The 20771-nt window shown below is 39.8% G+C and overlaps 1 protein-coding gene and 1 long non-coding RNA gene across 8 annotated transcripts in view; both read right to left on the reverse strand.

Moving 5' to 3' along the window:
• Positions 1–20771, reverse strand: part of LOC111264427 (uncharacterized) — a 49089-nt gene that overhangs the window by 11869 nt on the left and 16449 nt on the right. For 4 of the 7 annotated variants that reach the window (XM_022840340.2, XM_022840339.2, XM_022840335.2 and 1 more), the window contains 2 exons: positions 18765–18988; positions 1281–1410 (listed from right to left, as the gene is read on the reverse strand). In XM_022840340.2, the coding sequence (XP_022696075.1) occupies positions 1281–1410; positions 18765–18813 (179 nt within the window). In that variant the 5' untranslated portion in view covers positions 18814–18988. The remainder of the gene's footprint in view (positions 1–1280; positions 1411–18764; positions 18989–20771) is intronic. The other 3 variants (XM_022840341.2, XM_022840334.2, XM_022840333.2) reach the window with 1 other exon arrangement.
• On the reverse strand, positions 7789–16538 carry LOC147752949 (uncharacterized). The gene is made up of 2 exons (XR_015312693.1): positions 16416–16538; positions 7789–8240 (listed from the first exon to the last, which is right to left on the reverse strand). It is a non-coding gene; the product is annotated as an uncharacterized LOC147752949 (long non-coding RNA).

The raw sequence follows: 20771 nt of genomic DNA on the forward strand, positions 1-20771 counted from the left end.
TCTGTTGGTATAGTTTAAGAAAAGCTGCTAGGTATCTGTCTTTTTTTTATCGTTGTTTTATACTGATCTGTCGCGTGTGTATACGCGTGTGTACGACAAAGCTATTTTTGTTGTTATTGTTGATGTCGCTACAGTCGTTCACGCGGTAGTGGCTTAACCGAATTTCGAAAAATAGGTACTGGTTTCCAGATAAGTCTTCGTGAAACCTGAGTGATATCCCGGGAACTGCCTGTTTGTCCTAAATCCTAGAAGTTAATGAAGCGCTCGTTCCAGACAAAGTGCGAAATAAATATCACTGGCTGCCACGTTATTAAACATATATACGGTACACGTAGCCGTATAGTTTATTCTTAGCGTAAACACTCATTGAATAAGAGATGAGACATGCAAGTGATTCATGACATAATGCGTTGAGATGGCTTCATATTTCTATGCGGGCGTACGTATATTCGGTCTGCCGCCTTACCGACCTAAATCCATACGGTAGTAAGGCTAAGTAAGGTAAACAGTACAAGGTCAGCTCTATCACTGTTACAATAACAATGTGTGTCCAACTCTTTCTTCGATACGTTCCCCGATTACTTACGCCACATGAACTTAAAAAAACGGCATAAATAAACGGTAAAATATACGACACGAGCCCACGAAGCAAATGGTTTGAAGAGAAGTCTCTTTTTTCCCTAGAGTGCAACACAAACACGTCAAGAACGAACTCTGTTAACATTGACATTATCAATAAGATCGTAGGATCCATATAAAACACTTGTGGGTTCTTCAGGGCGCTGCGTAGAGCTATTGTCTACCTTGAGCGCAGAAAGCATTAACTGGTGGAAGTCGGCGTTTTGGATACGCGCTTCAGCTGGGATGACCCAGCTATAAAGCGACAAAGGCTTTAGGGCATTATACCTGATAGGGCTGATGCAATAATAGCGTGGAATCGTATCGATATACGAGCTGACAGACTGCATCATTCCATTCCTACCATTTCGTTCCCAATCACCAACGAAGAAACAGCGAACTATCTCAAAAACGAGCTTTCGAATATTCGACTGCCGTAGCGTTCGTTCACATCGACGGTTCGTAGCGAAGAAACATCACACCACATTTAATCTAACGCAGTAATCATAGAAAACCCCTATGCGTTTCTATTACTTGCTTAGACTGCCTGACTCGTTCGAATCATATAACATCCATCTTCAGCGCAGCTGTATATTAATTCCATTAACAGTAACTATTTCGTTATAATATGATGGGTCTATACCTGTTTCTGTAAGGCTTACCTGTGCGCTGTAGCCATGCGGCTGCAATAGAGCCGAAGATCCTGCAGAGTAGATGCGAGACTCAACCGGTCACTGCCCAGTTCCTTCTGAACGGGCTCTGTGCAACGGGCAATTTGCTGGTAGGAACAGCCTGCAGCAAAGCAGCGAAGGACATGCCAAAATGGGACAAACAAAATGACACATCGTTAGTAACTCTGAGAGTTCCATCATCTTCAGTACGAAACAGTCCGGCCAATTTTGGATAGAAAACGGACTAATCGTGGTTGTCGTTAAACTAAACTGAAGGCAATTTTATTACGAAAAAAGAAACTGTGTGGCACGCAAAATCACGATGGCGTGCCATATATTTAACAATGAAGGCAGGCGCAGCACGTTCATGAAGCGAGCTGTACATTCTCTATGAACAGTTAGTGGTCCTAGGGACTGTGGTACATTTTTTACGGAGGATATTGGTGATTTTGAACTCAAAATGGTAATCCGCTGGGTCTGCTTTATGCGGCTAGGAATGGGTTTAAATATTTCGTTTCTGGTCACAGTGACACAGAAGGCAGATCAAGTTTGTAGCACCCCAATAAACATCTTCAGTATGCTCATTATTATTCGCGAGTCATAAACGTGACATTGATCCATGTCCTATACGTTCAAAGGTAAGTAACGGGGGCCTGTGCATCCAGAGATCCGCTTCAAGAAGATGTCAGTTGAAAATATAGAGAACAGATGTGTCTCACAAAATTAAGGCGCCGCTAGCACTGAATTACGGAGAACTTACCGTAGAAAAAAGACCACAGTTCCGCAATCATGTTCTCAAATAACATTAATCATCTATAAATATACATATATTTTACATAATTCTGCCATATTTAGCATCCACAGGTAATGTTTCGTGAATAATTTGTATCAATCTTCTTTTCAAAGGTTCTCCTCGATAATTACATCAATCAAAACAAGCACTTTTTGATGCGGGTGGAAATTAGTGAACTATGTAGAAACTGACAGAGCTGAGGTGTCATGGATCGTATTAATAGTCCCGTCGTTGAAGTTACTTTGACAACCTGGCCTGGGCTCAACAAATGGCCCTGCTAGCGGGTGCGCTCATTGTTTTTGATGCTTTACTCAATCTTTGATCGACCAACGGTTAAAGTGGTCAATGATCGGTGACTGCTGTCGGAATCCGATTGCACCGTACTCAACATTGTGTCACCTATACTTTCATTAAAATTGCGTCTAAATCGAAAGTTTAACATAGATAAATGTTATTTTTGTCGGTTTTAGCTATGACCAGCCCTCTAAATGCACCTCATCGTAATTTGATGAAATAAAAAGCTTTTAGTGCCAGCAGAACACACAGTATCTCTGCGGTACTATCTAATAGGACAGCATCAGTCGTACTTGTCATCTCGTAATTCGACTGTACCTTTTTCCAACTTTCCGTAAATAGGAAGCAATTTTTCTAAATATCTATTTTACGCATCTCGTAAGCTAATTCACATTGCTAACTGCCAAATCGATTAGTTACAGACCACGATAAAAATATGATAGAGACAATACAAGCTAAGTAAGCTTAACCGGAAGAAAGGATCGACGTGTGATACCCGCGCGAAAACATAAAGTTCTAATTAGAATCCTTTACACTAACCCCTTTGTCTAGCGATAGCAAAGTAGGGATAGGGCGAGGAATCTATAATTGCTAGCATTGGATTAAGAAAAGTTCGTCAGAATGTAGAGCAATGAAGGCGTTGATTTTAAAGTGTCCAGAGATTAGCCTAATGTTTCATCATGGGTAACCTAATGGGTCAGGTTTTCGTTAGGCATTGTGTGCCACACTAGGTAGAACTGGCGAGATTCATTAAAATCCATTTGAAAGTGCCGATCTATGTTTGACTCGACTTTTTAATGGTTCCGAGAGCATCGTAAAGGAATAACTTAGTAGGTAAGTAAGTTCTCGACGGTAAGTTGTCGAAAATCGTACCCAATTCTTGATGTATAGTAAGCTAGCTAATTGAAAAATAGACGAATATACAGGGCAGGGCACAAGAAAAGATGGATGTGAAATTAAAAGTTAGCACGTACGATCAAACAAATCGATCTGATATGTTAACGTGATACAATTGACTCCCCGCCGTTGGACGGCTACGCTAGAAAAATAACGGAACTTAATACAGTCATAAGAAAAATTTGTTACCAATCGGCTTTTAACTTAATCGAACCGTCTATCGATCATCCCAAACTCGTGTCTATAATAACATATATACTTGTTGTAAATGAACGATGCATTTCGAGCCGGAGTACATGTACAGGGTTGATCACCTGGTCATGTTTAGCGTCACATTAAACGATTTTTTTTTTTTTAATTGTACTTAATATATTTGTTATTATACGAAAAAACTTTGGGCAGCAGATACTGGACCTCGATTCGGTAATTTTGCAAGCAAGTTTGATATACTGATGAACTAGGTAATAATCAAGCCTGAGAACGTTTCATGTATTATGTAATCACGTGACGGAAATATAGAGGCGTTGGGTTTGAGAAGGTCGGGCTTTTTTTCCGGAGATCTAAGCTTTACTAGTCTTTGGGATTAATTTATTTTCGAAGTGCAGCCATATATACATTTCCTTTGTCCCCACAAAGTACATACGTCTAGGTGCGCTGTTTTTCGTATGGCTAAGTAGATGATTATCTCGCGTCGACCAAATTATTCGATAGGTAATGCTAGTTACGTACGCGTTAGCTTGGAATCAGGACTTGACGCACAGATGCAAATTGAAATTCACTAACAATGTTATTGTCCTACTATGAATTGTGCTTGAATCAACGTTAGGCCATATTGTGTACATGTCGTTTTACACATGAAACTTTATCATACTGAATGAGGCAAAGGTGCTCTGGCTGTTTGAATGGAGAGTTACTGGTAGTAAAAGGGTAAAATAAAGTAGATTAAGAAATTCTTAAACACAAACTCAGGTATATTTCCTATGGAACTTGTTTCAGATACTTTAAAAGGTAAGTGCAACAAAGTAGTCCACTTCTCTGACGTTTATCGACCTCTTCTGAAAGACGTGTTCAACTATATTGACAAGTCTTCTATACTCAGAGAACAATATAAGATACCTTATATTCGCTTGGCTTTCAAAGCAATTATACCTATTCAGTTAGGACTTACTTTGGATTGACTGAGCCATAGGTTACTGGAACAAAAGCAAATCGCTTAAGTTGTTCGAAAATCTCAATTTGGATAGACTAGAATAAAGCAAGTATATTAGAAAGGGAACGATGGAAAAAACCTTATTTTGCCATCTGAACTGGCCCCGACTGGAAAATTTTTCGTCGCGTATTTAGCAGGTTTAAAAACCAGTGGACCAATAGCCGTTAGGCACATATCTATGGCTTCAACGTAGTATTTTTCCAGGGGCACAGCAACTTCAAAATCATTGGCCTGTTTACTTCAGCCAAGCCCTTAGCCTCTGATACATCATAGGCCATGAGTAAACGAGTTTAGTTTCCCTATTAATGATATATGAAAAGTGCAAACACACTGTATAGAATCAATGTTACCACGTAATTGTTATCTGAGTATTTACTCCCGGTTTTTCCGTGAAGCCGATGTTTATCACTGTACCTGCAAGCCGCATTAGTGAGCCGCTCAGGCCACACTAGGCGCCGCTTAATGTACGTAGTAAACCAAACCTGATCTTCGTTGTATACAATAGTATCTGTGTAAGTGTTATTTCGGTGAAACAAACATAACTTTTCCGGTCGCTATCTTAATCACTATATTAATATCACGTCTACTCTCACTCATACGTATCCGGATTCACACGTTTTTGATCTAGAAGACATCGTCGGCGGGGTTTGTCAGCATGTGAACGACCGAGGCGAGACGGTCTCTATATCATACTGGCACGTGTCTTGAAGTTTTCCCCGGTCTTTTGCCTTCAATTACACAGTCGGAGTAGTTTTGGAAAGTGGCACATGTGCTACCGTCGTGTTTTGCGTCTCCGCATGGCCTTTTATTCGATTCTGTGGACTCGCATCATTTCCTCTTTCCAGCGTGGCTTTAACACGACCTCAGTATATTTCCGACCCGTCTAACGAAAACAGACATAAGGCAAACTATGAACGCGGTAACAGTTAACACAAATCGGCTCAGAAATACGTACGTGAATTAGACACATAGATACTTTCCTCGTGTTACTTTCATGGTAAGCAGAAGACGTTATTGCTGTTCATATAATTGTTTTTGTTTCGATGTCCGGTGCTCTGCCAGTTGTCTCTCAGGAATCATATTTTAATTATTGTTAAATCCCAATCACAATGCCTTCAAATCTGTCTAGCAATGGGACAAATGCTCTCGAGAGAACATTTGTACTAAAGCAGACGTTTTTCATTGAATAAACGGTTTCTCACGCAGCCATAACCAATAACAACTCTAATTGATAGCTGATCGTGCGTGAAGGGTGCGTTTTGTATATGTATATGGCTTCGTGCTATTTCGCTGTACGGCTATTACGTATTCGAATTTATTTTGCCCGCTTCAATCGTTTCGAGAGATTTGAAGACATGTTTTAATGGCTAAACGTAACGAATGCATGGCCTGCATTCGCCCTTCTTAAAGGCTTTTCGTAACACGTAGTTGGATGTACGTAGACAAGCACAACCAAACCCGACCAGCAGACACTGTTACTATAGGCGTCTATGTCTTTGTCTTTGTAAATTAACTGCAAAAATATAATAATTGAAAGGCTATATAAATTAACTAGTTTAAATATCTTATGCATGTGTAGTATATTACATCGCAAATTGTCACTATATCATAGGCGAAATAACCGTCCAGGATTGTTTGCTCAGCAGTACTGTACCAGGGGACTTCACCATCTCGTACATCGCCCGTCAGTCAAAGAAATTCATCCATCCAATTCACTCTCCTTAGTACATTCGCTCCCTTAGAGCAAGGGCCAAGTGAAATTTAATAACAAGTTGGATGTTTTAGGTTACACTCCTTTTCGGCCATGGCCGTAGCGCCATTCATCAACTTACATGGATGAGGTCTAAAAGGTCAGATGTTTATCGGATTAAGTCTACTACAGACCGCTAATTCGCGTTATGAGGGAATGTCGTCATCGAGTATAGCAAACTTTTCTTAATAACAAATCGTGGGCATTGTGTTACAGCGCGCATTTTAAGAATGACTCTTCTTGTATTGCGGTCCTCGTCCTTAGCTCTTTAGCTTCCGCATCAGGACTAAGCTGAGTTATCCACAAAAGAGTCATTTTCTTTACATAGAATATGGCCACATTTTAAATAATACCAACACCAAACGAGAAATTGAGACTGGAACTAGATATATAGCTTCGTGTATCAGGGATGTGAATGATGTTCCGTTGTATGAAACAGAGAACCGTATGAATTATGTGTGGACAAAAATACGCACCTCGGCCTTCCGATGTTCGAGTGTTTGTTTCATGTCACACAAAATATACAATTAATGATCATCAGGAATTAACATTTAATACTATGACAGTGTTAGAAGACAAATGTACAGGAGTCTCGTGCGACGAATTAAGACAGAGCATTGTTTAAGTGAGCAGAGTGCGTTTGCGGTAATTCCATGTTAAAAATACGACTTTTTCTTCACGGTTTTTGTCTCATCAAAGCGAATCGAATTCGTTGAGCCTATCGGATACCGAAACTTGTGTCTTTTAGCATAGAAACATTGTTTTTGTTTACTAGCTTTTTTTTTTTTGCTCATTGCCCGATTACGATGTTAACTAATTGAATTTTTAATGAGCTTAACTCTAAGGCGTTGCCACTTCTTTTAATACTGCTACTTGGCAAAACACGAGCTTAATAACACAATGTATTGTTTCGGAAAAATCACAATTAATCTAATAACATGTTTTACAGTACTTGCTACAGTCACACATGCAGGCGAAATACATTGTTGTTGTAACGACGACAGGTCCTTTCCAAGATCGAGCAGACACGGACTCACTTAAATACTTGCCTAAAGACCAAATACATCTCATAGAAGATGCGTCCCTAAGGTACCGCCGTGTAACCGTATAGTTTTCAGGCAAAGCAGCTTTTCACGGCCTACAAAAGCGTTTTACGCCATTGTGTTCCCGTGGCTTCAATTTAATGAACTGTGAACTGGAGTAACGGGCGTACGTATACGCCATTCCCGTATCCGAAGTAGAGCCCAGCCATTGGCGGCATCTAAAAGTCGTAACAGACGCAACAATCCTGACCCGCTAATCGCACACTTTGTCAAATGGCAATGTGTACCTCAACATTGTTTGAGATATATAGACTTTAAAAGCTAAAGATTGCAAACATTGCTTTCGAGAATTGTGTAGCGACATAACTGTCCGTACCTTTGGGGAAGCGCCGTTCTTACAGAGGTACGATTCAGCTGTTGTACACTTGATTCGCTTTTTGAAATACGCGGTGTGCCTATGTTGAGTACAACTCACAATGGCTAGATTTATGCAAACTAATAGAAAACAAGGATTTTTCAGTGCTTCATACATGCCACGCTTGTATTTCGTTTGTAGCTAGAATCAAACCTCCTGAGTCGAATACATCGAAACAATGTTACCAAAATTTTGCGTTTCAACACGATCACTTAACGAAGAAGCCTTTAGGGTAAAGCTTAAATGTGATAGGTCGACAAAGAAAAGATAGTTGCTTTTTGTCATCACCCTCGAATAGGCTTTGCTGTGTTCGTCCGGGAATTCTTCTGTTCGAAAAGCTTCTTGTCGACAATCGTCTTATTATTATTATTATTATCTCGCTCCGAATCACGTTGTTTCATGGCGGGGCCAGTCACCTTGAAGGAGCAATCATCTCGTTGCGAACAAAAAGTTCAGCCATCCGCTCGCCGATCAAAGCTGAAGTAGTTCGTAGAAACATTTTCAGTTACCAATAGGCCCTGTGGTATTTTACGTGTGATATAAATACACCTGAAAATCATTGAGGTATGTATATGTGTAAGGCGGGTAGAAAATTAATTAATCGGTTTAGCTATATACTAGTTGTTAACAGATTGAAAGCAGAAGGTTTTCTCAAAGACTACAATCTTACCTATCAAATATAAAACGTAGAAAAAATCAACTTTCTTAAGGTGCCAGTTTTAGATTCATTCTCTAAAAGTATAAAACTTGAAAACGAGTTAATAGAAACCCTTTTCAAAGTCTAACTGTCAACTTTCTTCTGCTCTTCAGTCCCTTTCAAAATACCCTTGCAGACAGCGAGGATTTAAAGGGTAAGTTTCGAATAATCAATGGCTGTTCCAAGGCTCGAGTACAGCTTATTCGATTATCCTCAAACGTCATCTTCTAAAAATCGACACTGTGTGAAGCTTATCAACTTTCATTACGCACCTAAGACCCCTTGTTATCGTAGATACGTGCAGAGTTCGTCGAGGATTGAGACTCAATTCAATTTAGGTGTATTCGCGCGCTGCCACTGTAACGCAGTGCTGGTCCGAACAAAACAGAATGATTGATCCCCAGTTATTTTTCATGAATTAAATTTGAATTTGTACGTGAACAAAATGAATAGCTGCGCTCGCATCAGTACGAACAGCATCCTATATATTTACTGATTTACGCGAACAAAACAAATCATTAGCGTAACGTTGGCTGTGCCCTCTGGAAAAATAATGAGAGACAATTTCTGTTTTTTCAAAAAAAAAAAAAAAATAAAAAAACTGGTGCCCTCTTTATCAGATCTGCCATACAGTGCCTTTTAATAAGTTACGGCATTGAGCTATGTGGCGATACTTCGTTCGTTGCACTGAACAGTCGAATGAACAAAAAGTGTGGGACAGAAATCAAGCTTATGTAAAAGTACAAATTTGTGCTGATCTTATTAGAAACATACATGTAACCACGCTTCAGAGCAAGACATTTATATGTCGTATAACAGCAGTACCTGCATTGCTTTAGACAATATAAATATTTCGAGTTTTTATGGCAGGTATTGCTATTACTATTTTGGCTTCATTTCGAATAGTTATGAAATATAATAGTACTTATTAGTATAAGCTCAATGCCGTTAAGAATTGAATGCCTATTCTCGTCCTGGTAACAACACATCATTGCTACACAATTTGTATGAGTAAAAATGTTATATTGATTCCTGACGCGCTACACTATGAGCTCGCTTCCTTTGACCCTAATAATATCAACAATTTCCTCGACAAACTCTCGAAAAGGTCCTGTGCGATCGAATCATATATCGTCGTCAATTACTATTACATTCTCAGACCAGCGACAAGGCATAATCGAGATTAGGCTACGCAATGATAGTCACACGGTAAGTTTTCTCGTGGATTAGGCATAAGCGAGTCGACCTTTTATTCCTTCGAGCAAAATTAGGTTGTCCTTAGAGTCAGATAGGAGGTAAGACGATGGTGCAAGGTCGTGGACACCTCAAAGGAAATACGCTAGCAACAATTGCTTAAATGAGTCAGATGTTTCTATGAACGATATACATGACAAGTACGACTCCTATGCTTATAAAAATAGTAATAGCGGTTCAAAAAGGCAGCTGCGTCCGCCAGGGAGACCTGTACGAAAGATGGATGGCTTTCCACGGTGGATTATATGGGGCCTTATAGCGAAAAGTTGAATGCTTTAAAAACCTTTTCGTGCCGTGCCGTCAACTTAATAATAACTAAATAAAATACAAGACGAGCATGTCTCATGAGGTAAAGATGGTATGTATATGGCTTGGTATAGTTTGCTCGAAAGTTTTATTTCCTCTGTGTCGCCTGTACTGATGATTCCGTGAGCAGGGCAAGGAACACATGTCACGTACCCTAATAATCCAGTTTGTGCAGAGGGATTTCATTTGCTTGAGTTACATGTTTATATGAAGCGACAGTCTGTAATCTAAATACACAAAGCACGTTTTTCATACACACAGAGACCTCCGTAAGCGTTTCGTTGTTATTTTTATTCCGTATATATTCACTAGTTGAGGCTCTTCACAGTTCAAGATCTACCATATGAAGTTAGTTTTGATTAAAAACAAAGCTTCTACATTGAGCCGGCATTTCTCAATGGGTATATTGGCCAGGACGACGTACGGTTATATGGGCTAGTGTGTTTCAAGCTTATATGAAGCCGAACGCCATCGATGCTGATATTTTTACAAATAAATTGAAAAAATTAAGTAACCTCAGTGTATGTTATATATTAGTAGTGTATATTATGTACCAATCAGACAAAGTCGACTGCAGGAGACGATGCGCACATTGTTGCTGTTACTAAAAAAAATTGCAAGTCTTGGATTTGCCATTACCTGGGTTATTTAAGAACCAACCTTTTACTATGCAGCAAAAATTCATGGAGAGCTGTGGACAGCTAATATGAATCATAATCTTCCTCTGTTTACCTTGGCACCCAGTGATTATAAAGCATCAGCTTCTCCGGTTCCACTTAGTCTCCTTTAGGAGAAAGGCATTTTTCCCTGAATTTTGTTGAATGACTGACTTTTTACATGAAGTCATAGGGGACCTATCTTTTGTCCATATAACATTATCCTATGGGTCAATAGTATCAATTTTTCGAATTTATTTTTTCTCTAAAATTAATAAATTGTGGTGAGCCAACTTCAGAAGTTTTTAACGTACACACGAATGTTTCTTTTTCCTTCTCAATCGTTAGTTAAACAAATTTTGACCCATATAGCTTCACTTTATGTTTAGATCCTACATATGACTGGATATGTGTATGTACCCTTTGATACGCAGCTTTTCCCCAAGTTTGCTTTTGTTCGATATCCATCCAGCTATAAGTTAACGTAAGTCTGTTGTAGATACAAAAAAAAAAAACATTGTTTTAGGCGTCTGTGTGTTGCGTCCCATTATCAACCGCCGCTAAAACTGTTTGTCTAGAGAGCTTCGTTCACTAAAAGCACAAACTCTATCAACTATGGCGCCCATAGTCCTCTGACCCGTGCTTTTTAGTTGACCCAGAGTGTGTTAGGGATACAACGTTAATTTAGTTTTTGAAAAAGTACTATATTATAATCGCAAAAGAACAGACGAATCGAAAATCTGAGCAACCCTAAGTTGGGTTGGCCGTATTGGAGTATAACTATAATTCAGTAAAGCAGAGCGCACGACCAATAAATGTTTCGTCGATAATTTTAGAACGTAAAAACTCTCCAACGCATCTTTAATAGGTATCTTCTTTGTCAAAGGACGCACACCGGAGTATAAATCGATGGTGGATATTTCGATCACAGCTGCCTTTATAATAGTTTCGTTTGGCTGGAAGTCTGCAATAGCATACGGAGTACGCGCAAACGACGATAGCATAATACATTTGAGAGATAGTTGATATCTTTTTCATGTCATGAGATGAACTCAATGCTCCACAGCAGGAGATATACGTTAATACGTGAATACGAGATAGATAGCAAAATCGACGATCTATTGATCGCTTGTTAATGATCCTTTCCTGCCTTGCATGCAGTTTCCTCACGTACTCAGGCTCTCACCTCCTATCTCTCTGTAGCTCTGAGCTATGCACCCTGCCAACTGTCTGTCTCATCTGCGGTGATTGCATAATTTTTTGTCAGAGCATCTGCTGTGGGCCTAAGACCTCATCGAAGCAGCTTCGATAGCATGGAAAAAGATAAATGATCACGAAGGCTCGCTGTTTACTTAGCACTTCAGTTGCTTCCAACTAGCATCATAGTTTTGTGGTTAGTAAAAACGCGTAAGAAAAGATTTACATGCTTTAACGTCATATAGTGATTCTTGTCTGCAACAGTATCACGAGTACTAGTACCATATTTCGTGTTACTTCTTTTTCTTAGCAAAGAAAAAGGAACCGTAACCACTTAAAACGACTATAGCAGGAAATTTTCAAATTCGAAAGTCATTTTTTGTATTTGCTCCTGGATAACCTTGATCGCTTTAGCCTTACCCTGTTTTCGTTTCCAAGAGTGTTTGGTTCATTGTAAGTGCAAGGAGCCCGAATTCCTAGGAAGCGCCATATGAGACCTGGAGCAAGGCGCAAAAATAAGATGGAGCCATCAAACGCGACGCTGAACTGTTTATGTAGCTGCTGAAGCAGTGTGAACCTTCAGGGTAACGGGCCCTTGCGAGAGTAAATATGGCAGACGCTTGCGCGCTTTTAATACTCTAAGTAAATGCTAGGCATTAATAAGGGATGAGCGGATTGCCTAAGTGCCTTTTTCTTGGCCTTGGTCCTAATCACATTGTGAATATACAGTGTTGAATACAAACTCCGCCTGACTTTCGATCGGCGGGCTATTGTAAGCGAAATAAGTTTTAGATTTTTTTGCGGTTCATTTCACCTGGGCTTTATTATTCGAACTCAATCTGTTTTTCAATTAATACGAAGCCAGCACTATAGCAAAGATGGTGTTATCTTTTCGAAAGCGTTTAAATAAGCCACAAGGTCGCTGCAGCAAATGTCAATGACTAGAACAAAAACTTATTTATACAGTTAGCAGTATATTTCATGTATATACTACAGGGTAGAAAAAACATCCAATGTGCTTTACAACAATAGTGCGAACTGCTCATAAAGCCGTATGTCAAAGATCTGCTGCCGTACTGATCAGTCGCATTGGATGCAAAAAACCACACCAAATTAAAAAATACCAATTATTCATCCTGTCTATGTAGCACATTCGCCAACATGTTACAATAAATCAATCCTTATATATATTGCGCACGGTTTTTATTATTTATGCAAGTATTTTTGTCCGATTTCGACTTTCTCCCACTACTGGCGGAAATTACTCCCACGAAATGGCAGATTGCCACCACACATATACCCTGTTACACAACTGAATATGCCCACTATATATGATGGCAATTGTTAGCAGTGGCAGTTGACCCTAGTCACACGTTTTGCCCGTTCATTGTCATGACGTTCGTCCTTAATATGTGTAGCAGTACTACATATACACATGCAGCACCGAGTTCGAGGAGCAAAAGCAATATATAGCCCCAACGTAATATATAGCTATACATTGTCTACCTCACACAACGAGGGTATAATGGGCCTGCACGAGATATAAGCATAGGCCGAAGGCATGTAGGCACGAAGAAGCGTCGACGCTCACTTATCGTAGACAGCCAGCGGTTCAGTAGCTACTGTAACAGCTCACAAAGTGTGCTGCGCTAAGAAGCATACGTATTCTATTGTATATCTAGATCGTAACAAGCTGATATACCGCTCAGGTGACCAATGCTCCAGTATATTGTATTTGATATCATCGCATGATAGCCAGACGCCATGTGCAGAAAAGATACACATATTGCATCGGTTACTATTGTTAGCGCCATGTTTCGTAGTTGTTGGCCATTACTTGTAGCTATGAACCGGTGGGATTGGCCAGATTGCCAAGGGAGGCAAGCGAGAACTGTGCGCAGCGGCTCAAGTGGCCAGCTTTGGTCTCCGTCTCGCTAGGTCACTTCTGCTAAGCCGACCTTCCATTCGCCATCTGCTTGTTGCACGACAGAAAGACAGCCACATTCGATGACGGTACGTGGCCACAGCAGCAGCAATAACCTTAGCAATATCAATGATAAAAATGATTGTAATAATAGTACGAGGTAAGTTGAAGTTAAGGGAACTAACAGCGGCTGTATGCTTACGTTGTAAGATGCACAGATGTTACGACAATGGCAGCTGTATTGACTGATATCTACGGGATGTCTGCGGGATTCGGTACACAGACCGCAGCAAATTGGCGTCAGAAATGGCAAACAACTGAGAGAGAGAGAGAAAGTAAAAATCTTTATTTATTTAGGAGCATAACTCTGGCTTAAGTGACCTTGGGGCCGTGGCCTCATCACGTACGTAGCATCCTTCAACCGATAATAACCGACGCGATGGCGAATGTGGTGGCCGTTCGCATGTGAAGGTCAAAATAAATATAACAGATAAAAATTTAAGAGGCACCAAATTATGTAAAATCATTGACCCTCATTTGAGAATTTATATCATAACACAGGTGGTTCATGCGATTCCTGGCGACCGCTGTTGCCATTAAAAACATAGTTTCCTCTAAAACCTTTTTGTTTGTTGATATGGTATTGTTATTAACACTACCAACGAAAAGATAGGACTAAACAAATACGGGTAATTGAATCGTCAGCCAGCGGACTGTGGCCATCGAAATGCCAATGTTGGCACAAAAGCAGATGGAGGTAAGCAATAGGTCTAATTTCATAGAGCTTTTGGTTGATACTCCAGTCAATTAATATCGACCTCTTTCTGAGGTAATGTTTCGTTTTTTTAAAATTTCAAAATAAAATACAGTGTTCCTTCTATGTCGATGAAAGTCACTTCAACAAGAGTATATAATATATATTTCTTCCACGCTAGTGAAAGGTAGAACATACTCCTATGTATCGATGTGCAGGTCTCAGAAGGAATTCTTCGGCGATAACCCGAAAAATATTGAATTGAACCTTAAACGGAAATGGGACGGTTAGTGCGGTTAGAAGTCGAGGAGTGGGCCATTCGATCCATCATTGGAAGCTACCGCAAGCATTTCTCAAACCTTTTGGGCGAGGTTCATCATTGACTACGAAGCAAGGAAACATCGAGTAGACCTAGCCTTTTTCTTGCGATACCCCAAAGAGGATTCGGAAATTTACCAACCATGAAAGAAACTGCTAAATTATCCATTCCGCCTTTGCTGAACGGCCAAATCGTAAGCCGAATAGTGCTACTGACCGATACTGAGGCCAATGGCAGAACATGCCTTCTCTATCGATAATCAACGCTTTCATTGGTCCCAACCGCAGACAGCCATTTCATGGTAGCAAATACGACAGCTTACACAGGACTGCCTTGAGGATTACTTCTAAGAATACGTAAATGTTAACTACGTCAAATATATTTTGCCTGGTAACCATTAGCAAACTCTTATTGCACAATCTAACAAATACCCAGTCGGATATAGATAAACGAGGACACAATCGCGATATCTAGAGTCAGTCATACTATAATAGGATTACTTACGTCGAATCGGCGTTGGTTCCACTTCAAATATGAGATGTGGAAGTAGTAGATACGCTAAAATTGTTGAAGTGTCTTTATAATATAAGGCGCCTTGAAAATCAGCACAGTTCCTAGAAAAACTTCATTCATAGAGTGCATGCTCGTGGCTGCCCCCTAAACGTGTGCTGTCTATGGTCAAGGTGGGTTATCGGAAGAAGCTGCTCTATGGCTTTTGTTTTAGAAATTCCGATATAAAAGCTGCTCCTCGTAGCGGTCGGTCATCGCCGCCAAAGAACTAAATATCTAGTACTAAACGGTTTTAAATTTTCCGAAAAAGGCTGAGTGTTTAAGTGCCACGCTGATGCGCGAACGAATTTATTCGATCATAGTTCCATCAGCGTAACTTTGCGACAACGCAGCGGAATAGACCCATTTCTGAAACCGCTTGATCACAGATGGTCAAAGGTAAATTACATATGATAACTATGTACGAAAAAGATCATCGTCATAGCAACAAAAAATCTGCGGTATACCCCGGACTGACGCCAAAGAAGCTATTTTTATGTTATGTGTTTGCAGGATCCAAAAGGACTGCCTAATCGAACCATTGATTCAAACCTTTAACTATCTATGGTTAACACGATTGTAACAACTTATTGAATCGATTAAAACAAGCGAGTAAAATAGGCGTCGTCTTTCACCATGCCGATGCCGGACCACACACGTTTTTAACTAGCTGAAAAAAATTAAGAGAACTTGGATGGGTAATTTTTATGCATTCGCCGTATTACCTCTATTTGTTCCCACCTATTTCACTTTTTACATAACTCCAATAATGGTGCCATTCAGTACACAATGGAAGGATAGGAAAATAACTTGTTACCGATCTTTATCTGCAAATGCGCAACATTCTAAAGTAATACCAGAAAAATGGTAGACGATCGTCGATTAAAAAAAGTCACATATTTAATTTAGTAATGTTATTTTAAAATATAGGAATTTAAATTATCAATTTCAACAGCTCAAGATATGCGTTCTGATGTCGTATTTGGAATGTCAGATCGTGTACTAATAGCGCGTTCATGGGTCTTTTCGAGGAAGAAGCGTAATAATATTATTATTTTTGATAATTACTTTACGTACGGATGTGCAGCCACTGCTTACGAACCCCTGCTCGCCTCCAGGTACACACTGGACCCAGTGAGCTTGCCAGTAGTCCTGTTAGTGATATAGAAGAAACTTAAGTGCTTTGGTAGTCTGCTATACTATAGGATTATAATCATAGGAACTCGGTAAACCATTGCGCGTTAACACTGCAAGTTTATTTTATTCATCTGTTGCCCGTATTTTATACCAGAAAGTTAAATTACTATAACGATTATTTTTAAAAATAACAACAGTAAGGCAGTATAGAATATATAAAAAAAAAAAACAGTTGCACAACTTGATTTGTGGAGTTCCACTGGGGCAAACAACTCTCCTGCAGGTCTGGCCTTGCCTTGCTATTTCCTGACCCCAGCGCTGCCCCCTTCTGAGATTCTTCCGTATGCCTCACCAGAACATACAGGTGACATTTTTGGAAATTCCAACCCAGAATCCCTTTCAGAAATGTTCCACTCCATCAGCCCCCGCCGCTGCCATCTATCGTCAAGTTGACAACATGGTTGGATTCATTGGTAACCGTCTGCCTTTTTCTCCCAACCGTCCCATACGCACTTATTCTATGCAGCCCTATCTCGTGCGTGAATGTTCCCCCTATACGCATTTTTCTTTCGTTGAATGGGCGCAATAGACGACACTCTTGAGGCGTCACTTTTTTTACGTCTTCGTTCGCACAAACCGCTATCACTCAAACGAAAAGTGTGCCTTTACAATCCGCCATTGTCGCGGTGGCTTCAGCCTCTACGTAGTCGAAGAATGGTATTGCATCGCAGGATACTTGGCAGTGAGCGTTGTGCTGAGTTAGACTAGCCCAAAATGTTACTTCGTCCGTAGGCCTGCTTGTGCAGGAACTAGCCAGTGCACGAGTGGTAGTGCTACGGGTTGCCATTGATCATGAAACGTGGCTCGTAACAGTAGAAGACCCGTGTTATTAAACCTTCATCTTCTAAGGTGGCTGTTCTGTCTGCAACAGCGTCGACTTTTGGCCTGGTACGACATATAGTAGGTAGACACTGATGCTACCTTTTATACTGCTGGCTTTTCTCCGACGTGCCCCGCAGACTAGGTACGTTAGCGGGCTAACGGGATGACTGGTTACCAAACTATTAGATATATACTCTGCGATACTTACCGTGACCAAACGGATGTATCGAGCAATGAAAGGCAACAGAATAAATGATCGGTGAGAATGAATACTTCATTTCATGGTCATATAAAAGATGAAACCAAACCAAGTGAGGCTGGAGCAAGCTGTAGCAGTGAACTTTGGTCGACTGGTCCAATTCGAATGATTCACTTATTCGATTCTTCTTAGGAGAATTCTCTTCTTCCTATAGAAGATAATGTCAAATAGCCTGTTCATTGTATTACGTTTGTTGAGAGAGCTCTAGTTTTTTGATCTAGATAATCTAGTGTCTTGCTAGACCTACACAACGGTACGCTTAACGGCTGGCAGTAATGGTGTTAACAAATTTGCTTAACATGTTCTCTTACAGTTATTTATAATAACAGAATAGACATGTACTTCCCGAGCAGTTATACATATTGAAAGTTAAATAGTTGCCTCTCGTAAACAGAAGGTCTCAGATCTGAAACCCCTTTCCTAACAAAGGTTTTTCAAATAAACACAGCAGGGCATAGAGCAAACCTAGATACAGCAAGTACCGCAAAAGTACGCCATTAACAATGATTATTAAAAAGATGCATTGTGTATTCGTATGATTCAATATTCGCCCTATAGATAGCTCCAAACAAGATATAAAACGATAATCTTAAGGGCATTCACAACCGTGAATAAGCACATTTATTAGACGCCAAATGGTACAAATTTATATAATAAACAAAAAAAAATACATATAATAAAAAAAAAATTATTGAACGAAAAGGAGACGTCCTGAATCGATTGCTGCGAGCTTATGAATCCAGCAGTTACCTTGATAGAAGATAGTAAATAATACGTATTGAACTTGTAATTATTTTATAGCTCAGCTTATTTCACTCATTTTGAATAGACAGAAGAATACATTTACAAATGCGCTCAACTTATCATCATTGTCCCTTTTGTCTAACCATATCATTAGCTAGCTATTTATTAACTGAAGCCTTTTTCTCAATGAGTCCCAATTAGAATGAGTTCTAAATAGCACTATGTTCGTTAAGGATGAATTGGTGATATCTAGTGACGTCGATTTTTGCCCCCTTCTCCGATGTAGGGTAGGCATTCTAAGTTTATGCACAGCGTTATATAGCACCTAAACACATTGCAGCTTATATTTCACTATGGTGTACGATGAGATTGGTTAGCGTCTTTCAAGTACGTACATGGTATTACGCACGTCAGTTTTTCTCCAGTTCCGTCGGTCATCATCATAACAGCACGTGACGATCGAAGCAATGCCGTTTCGAACCGATGTCTTGCCTAATCCCTTCCGTTGCAGTTATCGTATCTTAGTATTAGGGCGCTACGATTTGGCTCCTAAGTGACAACCTAGGTACCGTTAGCGCAGGCACTCAAACACGACGGTATGATGTTGCGTTAAGGTATCCTGATAACGGTTTTCAGGGAAGTTGACAAGAAACAGAGTAACTGAGAAGTCGAGCACAAATCGCTTTTGGGAAAAATTAAAAGTACTTAAGAAGCAAATTGAAAATAGATATTTTTAATTAAGAACATTAAAAGAAACAAAGCTACTCATCTTGTTGGCCTCGATATAGTACAACATCTAATTCATGTCTAATTCGATGAATACCGCGCCTCTGTCATTTTACTACATAATTACTTGTACATATATAGCAATGGCTTTTTATTGTATTTGGTGTATGATGAGGACAACTGCACATTGATTTCATATCTATGACCTATGATATTTATTTATATCACAAAGGCAGTTCAAACGGCGCTATTAAGGATCCGCTATCTTCACTAATGAATGTCTAGGGACAGAAATAAACTGTAGCCCAGTTAGTTGCTAAACCTTAACGGTAAGCAGGTGAAGGGGAAGAAGATCCAATTTACATATTCCCTTTAGTTAGATAAACTCAACTTCCATAATTCACAAATTCGTTCCAGAATACCAGCAATAAGTATGCGGACAGCGTGAATTCTAATTATGTTAATTTCTGCCCGTTTGATTGTAAACTCCGGCCATATGTAAGGTAGACAAACCTAGAAAAAAATCCCTAGAATCCCTAGAAAAACCTAGAAGATAATTAATCTGTCAGAAATGGTGCATATCAGTTTGGCACAATCAGTTATTTATTATTTCATAAATTTTTGTTTCTTTTCCTTACAGTACCTTACCATTGTAAATGTAGTAATTCTTATTGTTTACTATCAGCTATATCGTTGACACGTCAACATGAACCGCGGATCTATTTCACCGCCGTGTTTTGATTCGGGCGGCGCTGCAATACATGATATATAGACGTGAAATGGTGAATTCTAATTTTCTAAATCTTTTCATACGCCCAGCTCTTGTTTTCAGTAGACAGTGCTTCATTGTTAGCCATAATATTTTGCTATTCAGACGGTAACTTAGTATTTCCTCTACTATAGAGGGCCGGAGTTGTAAGTCTCGAAAGGAAATCTCAACATCATGCTAAAATTTGACTATTTTCCCTTTTAAAAAATCTTTGAAAAAAATATGTAATCTATGCCTGGCGAGTATAGGGATCGTAAAGAGTCCACAACTTGCTACTGTATTTTTGTCATCATGATTCTTACGGTGTGAAGACGCACGCTGCCGCAAGTTCGATTGCATTTACCCTCTGATCCTACCGTACGCGATTATCGTGGTAGTAGACCCATTTTTCACTCCCTAAACCATGATTGGATCCAGAAATGGGTCGCTGCTGTAACGTGAGGGCAAAGAGAGGTAACGTTCCTGCTTCCTTGCTAAAATCATGCATCATGCATTGGTCCAGTCACCGAAGTGAACGAGTATGATACTTTTACGTACACCAAAGCGTGCACTTCGAGATCAGTCGGCTTCAGTCACAGCTCTCAACTCGTCGTTATTTACCTTTGCAGTAGTCTTCGATGCGATTTGAAAATTTATTTCTCGGAATTTGCTGGACTAACGGCTTAAGAATCGAACTTCCGTCAAACACAGGTTCATCCGGCGTTATAATTCTAGATCGAAACTTATATTCGAAAATCACTCGGATTCTCTGTTGTTGCATAGCTGATCACAAATCGCCTACTAAGGGCTCGATATATCGAAGCGAACAATTTCGAAGTACAAATACAACCCAGTTTTGCTAAATTCTCATACCCCCCATACAACGGTCCCGAAAGGTCAACTTGTAAGATTTACATCAACCATGTAT

Source organism: Varroa jacobsoni, unplaced genomic scaffold, assembly GCF_002532875.2.
Source record: "Varroa jacobsoni isolate VJ856 unplaced genomic scaffold, vjacob_1.0 scaffold_858, whole genome shotgun sequence".
Taxonomy (NCBI): domain Eukaryota; kingdom Metazoa; phylum Arthropoda; class Arachnida; order Mesostigmata; family Varroidae; genus Varroa; species Varroa jacobsoni.